Source organism: Oreochromis niloticus, linkage group LG3, assembly GCF_001858045.2.
Source record: "Oreochromis niloticus isolate F11D_XX linkage group LG3, O_niloticus_UMD_NMBU, whole genome shotgun sequence".
Taxonomy (NCBI): domain Eukaryota; kingdom Metazoa; phylum Chordata; class Actinopteri; order Cichliformes; family Cichlidae; genus Oreochromis; species Oreochromis niloticus.
The window spans coordinates 14,651,256-14,658,798 of record NC_031967.2 but is presented as its reverse complement, the minus strand read 5'-3'; the positions used below and the strand labels follow the sequence as shown (position 1 = coordinate 14,658,798).

The 7,543-nt window shown below is 35.5% G+C and overlaps 1 protein-coding gene across 2 annotated transcripts; it reads right to left on the bottom strand.

The window, feature by feature from the left end:
* Nucleotides 1-916: 916 nt before the first annotated feature.
* On the bottom strand, nucleotides 917-7,001 carry LOC102080946 (uncharacterized threonine-rich GPI-anchored glycoprotein PJ4664.02-like). Of its 2 annotated transcripts, XM_019353018.2 has the most exons (13): nucleotides 6,556-7,001; nucleotides 5,938-5,998; nucleotides 5,167-5,850; nucleotides 4,734-5,071; nucleotides 4,346-4,407; nucleotides 4,108-4,256; nucleotides 3,674-4,011; nucleotides 3,131-3,192; nucleotides 2,891-3,039; nucleotides 2,454-2,791; nucleotides 1,960-2,021; nucleotides 1,660-1,808; nucleotides 917-1,569 (listed from the first exon to the last, which is right to left on the bottom strand). In XM_019353018.2, the coding sequence occupies exons 2-13, from the start codon at nucleotides 5,978-5,980 to the stop codon at nucleotides 1,481-1,483; spliced, it is 2,463 nt and encodes an 820-aa protein (XP_019208563.1). In that variant the 5' UTR covers nucleotides 5,981-5,998; nucleotides 6,556-7,001; the 3' UTR covers nucleotides 917-1,480. The 2 variants fall into 2 exon arrangements, with proteins under 2 accessions (XP_019208563.1, XP_019208566.1); XM_019353021.2 differs by lacking the exons at nucleotides 1,960-2,021; nucleotides 2,454-2,791; nucleotides 2,891-3,039.
* Between the last annotated feature and the right edge of the window lie 542 nt (nucleotides 7,002-7,543).

Below are 7,543 nucleotides of genomic sequence, written 5' to 3'. Positions count from 1 at the left end.
TAGCTATGTTATATTGCTGCCTCTGTTCGGTGGTGTCGAGCCAAACGGACTTTAACGTGTGTTTGAACAAGCTGACGGTTCCATCGTTAAGCGGAAAGAAAGATGCTTTAATCACAGGAGTCACACATGTGTCCACTGGACCATCTGGGAACTCTTCTTGTTTAGCACTCATAATAACACAAACACTAAATCCTCCTTCTCTTGTGCTGTTTTGTAGCAGTGTATACACCTGAGACTGTCACCTGTCTGTCTGTCCTGCACTCTCTCTCTGTTTCTTTCTCTCTGATTGTGGAATGAAAGTATGAACATGTATTTATAAGTTACACTTGTGTTTGAATCCTGCAGCTTATCACACATTTGATTTCCATGTGTGACAACTGCAAGTGTCCAGAGTGAGGACAGACTGAGGGACCCACTGCTGCACATCATCTGTGAGGCTTTGCACCCCTGATGATCCACCAGGACAAACTCAGCAGTGTGTGAGGAAGAGGAGGAGGAAGAGCCAGCAGCAGCTGACAGATGGGGAGAATAGACAGACTGTTCCTGTTTGTGAAGGACTGCTAGAAACATTTAAAATAACTAATTGTCTGTCCTGAATCAGTCTTATTAGGTAATGTTCAGATAATTTGATCATTCCAATAATCAATAGTAATCTATATAGCAACATTACATGTCTCAATACCTTTGGGTGTATGTTTTATCTTTATCATCCTGAACAACACTGACAGTACTGAGGAGAGCTGATGGTTAAAAAAAAAAAGTTTAAATAAAGAGAGCAGAGCTCAATTCTCTGTATAGATCTTCAATTCGTTTAATGCAAGCAGTTTCAGTATATCATGACAGACTTTTTTGGACCTTCTTTAAAAGGAAAAAGGCATTGATGTAGTCTATACATTCGGGGGGGGGGGGGGGGGGGTATTCCTAACTTGCGTAACCTACTTGTATTTTTTTATTATTACTATGCTGTATTGTAATGATACAAAATAAATGCAAATTCACACACACTATAAATAGATTTAAACATATGAAACATAATTGGGTAATCATACAGGACGTTATTCACATAGCTTATGTTTCAGGTTTATCCCACAGTCAGTCAAACTGTCCATTTGATGGAGGAGCTGTGCAGTGAGAAGGAGTGCAGAGATTACAGATCACAAATTCTTATCTCAATTTCATATGGTATTACTCATTAATGACACACATTACACTCATTAACCTTTCAGTGGATCCAGTTATTTCCATCATAGATGGGATTCCAGCTCCTACTTACTATGCAATGATGAAGTAGATGCGCTTTTACAAATATGCTTCATTATTGTTGTGTGTATTACCCAATTTAATATCTAATTCTTGTGAAGCCATTCTTTGCACTTTACCAGAAGGTCCTCTTGGATTTTCAGTGTGAACAACGTCCTTTTTTCATAGCCAATCACAGCAGACATTTCCAAAAGGAATTCCACAAGAGCATCAGGACATCTTATTGGTGGCCTGACATGAGCCATGACAGCAGCACCATACAGGATGCAGTGAGGAGACTGCTCTTGTGGATCACTCCACTATTCACCACTGTAAATGGGAAGGGGGGGGGAGTCTTTAACAAATGGTTCTAAGATATTGCAATTCCTTTTTAATATGATCACATGAAACATTGCTTACTTGTGCCATTGACAACAACACCGGCAGTGTCAATGTTGAAGACTGTTATGTTTGAGGCTGCATTGATCAAAACATTTCCAATGTCAGTTATGTTAGGGACTGCTGAAGATGCAAATCCAATGTTAATTTCATTGATAATTGATCCACTTCTGTAAAATGAATAAACAAAAATATTGTGTTATTTTCATCATTGTCTTATTATTATTATTATTATTATTATTATTATTGTATTTGTTGTTGTTGTTGTTGTTGTTGTTGTTGTATTTGTAAATTTCCATCTATATATAAAACAGGAATTACCTGAATGAAATCACTCTCAGTGAGCGGAATGATTTAAATGCCATGCTATAAAATGGTGTAAGCTGCAGAAACACAAAATATTCTCTGAATATCTAAATATTCTCACATATTGAATCCATTTCCCTTTTTATTTTACTTTTTAAATCATTTGAAAAAAATAGCAAAACAGCACACATAAAAGCAGACCATTTAACAGGACTTGTCAGAAGCACTCACATTTTTTAACATACAAAATTAAATGTGTTTGCACATTTGTTTTTAATGTGAAGATCATGCAAATTATTCTAATTTTCACTATCAAATCAGGTTCCAAACTATGATGGGAAATTTACTACACTTTTATTTTAAAAGAAAATTCTAAATATTTGTAAAGAAGATCAAAAATACAAAGAAATCTGTCATTATGCACATATACTGCAATAATATACTGGCTTGTATTTTTTTTTTTGATAATATGCATATGGTTGGCTATGACATTTAAGAAAGATACTTACTGTTGTGTCTATGAGCCTGCTTCGATTTATAAATGCTGTAGATGTAGAATTAGCCAAGTCTTGTGTGAATGTTTCATTTGAGGTGAATGTCAGCAATACTCCTGTTACTGGCTCAGCTGTTGTAGTTGTTACAGGTGTGCTGGTTGTAGGAGTCATTGTGGTTGTGTTTGTAGGGGTAGTTATCATTGGTGTTGTAGTGTTTACAGGTGTAGTTGAAGCTGTTGTAGGCACCATAGATGTATTTGCTATAGGTGTGGTGTTTGTAACATTTGCTGTGGTTGCGTTTGTAACTGTAGTCATCATTGGTGTTGTAGTGCTCACAGTTGTAGTTGAAGCTACTGTTAAATGCCAAGAAAATAAAGCAAGCCGTTGCTTTAACAAACAGTTTTAAGATATTGTGACTCTAAAGCATAATAACATTAAATAATATCGCTTACCTATTTCACAGACAACAACAGAGTCTGTGGTAACATTGAAGGCTGTTATATTTGAGGCTGTATTGATCAAAACATTTGCAATCTCAGTTAAATTAGGCACAGCTGAAGATGCAAACCCAATACTCATGTCATTGATAATTGATCCACGTCTGCAAAAAGAATAACAAAAATATCGTTTTATTTTCATTAATGTATGACGCATATTTGTAAAATTCCATCTGTATATGAAAATGGAATTACCTGAATGAAATCACTCTCAGTGACCGGAACGTTTTAAATGCTGTGTTGTAAAAACGTGTAAGCTGCAGAAACACAAAATAATCTCTGAATATATTTGCTATATTTTTAGGGTTTGTGCTTCTTTATTTTCCAAAGTAAACATTGCATTTATGATGCAAAAGTCATTTGCCAGTTTTGTTTACTAATCATACAATTCCAATTTCTTTGCTCACATACAGTATTCAATCTGTTTCTTTTCTAACTAAATATTTTTTTTTCTTTTGAAAAACTCAACAACAGCACACAAATGCTACTAAAAACATACGATTTTGCAGGACTTCTCAAAAGAATTCAAATTTAAAACATGATCCAGTAATACAAAACTATATGTGTTTGCACATTTGTTTATACTGCTGTGATCATGTGAATAATTCCAATTGTCTCTTGCTCACTCTATGCAATCATATACATGTAATGTCATACTAAAATGACTTATATTTTTTTAAAGTTATGTGCGTATGTGCATGCATATGTTTGGGTATGAAACTTCAAAAGGATACTTACTGTTGTCTCTATGAGCCTGCTTCGATTTATAAATGCTGTAGATGTAGAATTCTCCAAGTCTTGTGTGAATGTTTCATTTGAGGTGAATGTCAGCAATAGTCCTGTTACTGGCTCAGGTGTTGTAGTTGTTACAGGTGTGCTGGTTGTAGGAGTCATCGTGGTTGTGTTTGTAGGGGTAGTTATCATTGGTGTTGTAGTGTTTACAGGTGTAGTTGAAGCTGTTGTAGGCACCATAGATGTATTTGCTATAGGTGTGGTGTTTGTAACATTTGCTGTGATTGCGTTTGTAACTGTAGTCATCATTGGTGTTGTAGTGCTCACAGTTGTAGTTGAAGCTACTGTTAAATGCCAAGAAAATAAAACAAGCCGTTGCTTTAACAAACAGTTTTAAGATATTGTGACTCTAAAGCATAATAACATTAAATATTGCTTACCTATTTCACGGACAACAACAGAGGTTGTGGTAATGTTGAAGGCTGTTATGTTTGAGGCTGCATTGATCAAAACATTTGCAATCTCAGTTACATTAGGCACTGATGTAGATGCAAACCGTATTTCAATGTCACTGATGATGGATCCATTTCTGTAAAATGAATAAACAAAAATATTGTAATTTTTTTGTTAATGTATGACACATATTTGTAAAATTCCATCTGTATATAAAAAAGTTACCTGAATGCAACAACTCTCAATGACTGGAATGAATCAAATGTTGCACTGTAAAAAGGTGTAAGCTGCAGAAACACACAAAACAATCTTTGAATATATGTGCTATATTTGTAGGGTTGTGCTTTTTATTTTCATAAACAAATATTTTATTCATGGTGCAATATGTATTTATGCAATAATACATCATTTTATTTACTGTTTGCACAATTTCCATTTCTTTGGTCACATATTGAACCCGTTTCCTTTCTGATTTTATTATGTTAATTATTTGAAAAAAACTCAACAATATGAATTATGCAGTCAGATTCCAAACTATGATGGGAAATTTACTACACTCATATTTAATTTGGATGCATATGGTTGGCTATGACATTTTAAGAAAGATACTTACTGTTGTCTCTATGAGCCTGCTTCGATTTATAAATGCTGTAGATGTAGAATTAGCCAAGTCTTGTGTGAATGTTTCATCTGAGGTGAATGTCAGTAATACTCGTGTTACTGGCTCAGCTGTTGTAGTTGTTACAGGTGTGTTGGTTGTAGGAGTCGTTGTGGTTGTGTTTGTATTTGCAGTGATCTTTGGTGTTGTAGTGTTTACAGGTGTAGTTGAAGCTGTTGTAGGCACCATAGATGTATTTGTTATAGGTGTGGTGTTTGTAACATTTGCTGTGATTGCATTTGTAACTGTAGTCATCATTGGTGTTGTAGTGCTCACAGTTGTGTTTGAAGCCACTGTAAATGCCAGGAAAAGAAAATAAGCCATTGCTTTAACAAACAGTTTTAAGATATTGTGACTTTAAAGCATAATAACATTAAATATTGCTTACTGATTACAGGTGTGGTGGTTGTAGGAGTCACTGAGGTTGTATTTGTAGGTGCAGTCATCATTGATGTTGTAGTGCTCACAGTTGTTGAACCAACAGTTGTTATTGAAACTCCAGTTGTTGTTGATGCTCCAGTTTCTGTTGCACCACCAGTTGTTGTTGATACCTCAGTCATCGCTGATCCATCAATTGTAGTTTCCCCAGTTATGGTTGAACCTTCAGTTGTTGTTGATGCCTTAGTTGTAGTTGACCCAGGAGTTGTGGTTGAATCTTCACTTGTGGCTGAGGTCCCAGTAGTAGTGGAACTTCCAGGTGTTGTTGAAACTCCAATTGTTGTTGATACATCACTTTCTGTTGCACCACCAGTTGTTGTTGATGCCTCAGTCATCGCTGATCCTTCAACTGTAGTTTCCCCAGTTATGGCTGAACCTTCAGTTGTTGTTGATGCCTTAGTTGTAGTTGACCCAGGAGTTGTGGAACTTCCAGGTGTTGTTGAAACTCCAGTTGCTGTTGCGCCACCAGTTGTTGTCGGTACCCCAGTCATCGCTGATCCTCTACTTGTAATTTCCCCAGTTATGGTTGAACCTCCAGTCGTGGTTGACACCCCAATAGTAGTCGAACTTCCAAATGTTGTTGAAACTCCAGTTGTTGTGGCAGTAACTGGTGTACTCAAAAGCTTTATTACCACTGTATGCAAAAATGAGAATAATAAATGCTTTTTATAAAGCTTTCTTTTGGATTTGTATTCTTTTTTTTCATAAAGGAGTAACTTACCTATAAATGTCAATAAAACTTTAAAGATTTGTTTGTGGCCCATTATGGCTGGTTCTTGAACCTGTAGTATTTGACAGTACAAGTATTTACACAGCAATAAACAACAACAAACATATTAATATACTTTCAAATCTGTAGGCATATTTACATTAGTTTTAAGCACATGTTAACCTTTTCCTTAGTTAGGATATTTGCAATTCAGTTTGCTTTTTGAAAATCAAACCTGATTTGTGCTGCTGTTTTTGACTATGTTGGTCAATGCTAAAATGAATGAATGAACATCACCAAAACCCTCAACTGCTATCATTAACCATAACACTACACTTATTTACCCTGATTATGAAATCTAATCCTGTTACGGATAATTGTTCACTTTTAAAAACTATTGAAGAATATTTAATTAAATCAATTTTTAAAAATCCTGTGTGGTTCTGTTGTTCTGTAGCATGACTAGAACAAAAAAACTAAACAATTTTTTAAACTGCATTTCATTTAAAAAAAAATGAAAATATCATGAGCAAATATAGCTTAAATAAATAGCAATAATCTATTTTATAGTTACAATAAGAAATAGTTGCACTCCCTCTATATAGACTATATATAAAGCAATGCACTTACCCCAAGCAATGGTCTAATGTGTAAGGCGCTGCTTCAGGTGACTGCTCCCTGTTCTTGTGTGATGCCACTAATTTGTTCAGGTTTTATATATGTTCCTCTGAGCTTATGACACGTCAGTGAAATATGAAACAAAAGCATTTACTTCCTGAATAACTGATTCATTGCCATTTTCTTAGTTAAGACAATGAACAATCAAGAGTTCTGTGGTTCATTTCTTTCACGTTACTTAACCAGATGCCATTAACTTAGCGGTTGAACACGCAGAGCTGTAATCCTTCAAAATCAATCTGTTAGAGCAGATTCTGCTCTTTGATTGTGTGATTTTCTTTTCACACAGACGAGTGTGAACATCTATGTGTGATTTACTTGTTGTATAAAAAAGTTGTAATCCCTTTACTATTAATGAATTTTTTTGTAAAAACCTTGAATCAAAACCGAAAATCCGCTCTTCAATCAATCACGCATTGAATTTTAAATTGGAATCCACTGTGGGAGCAAAGCTGCAAAAATTGTTACTCCTCCTCCACGTTCATGTGGTTCTGCTACGCCTGCTGTCTACTGACATTACCATCAAACCTGCTCTTTTCCTTTTCTTTGTTTCCTTTGGGTTTTTCCTTGTTTGTTCCTTGTTTACTGTGCATTAGTTTTTGTTTTTTTGTCTTGTGGTATTTTATTATTTCAGTGGTGGGTGTGCCATTTACTGTAAAAAGATGACGCCACATGTGGCTAATTAATGCCACGTATGCCAATGTGGAGACTACATGTTAGATGTATGTGAATCATATGTTTGTGAATCAAACAAATGTAAATTGTGCACTCAAAACATCCCTGACATTTACCTGCATGCTATTTGGCACTGCACCTCAGTTAGACACTTTTGAAGTCCAATTACAGATCGCCTTTCACACTTACTGAGCTGCTGGATCCCAGTGTACCTGCAACTCTATGTCTCGGTCAGCTTATCATCTGGGCGAGGTCCACCTGCTTA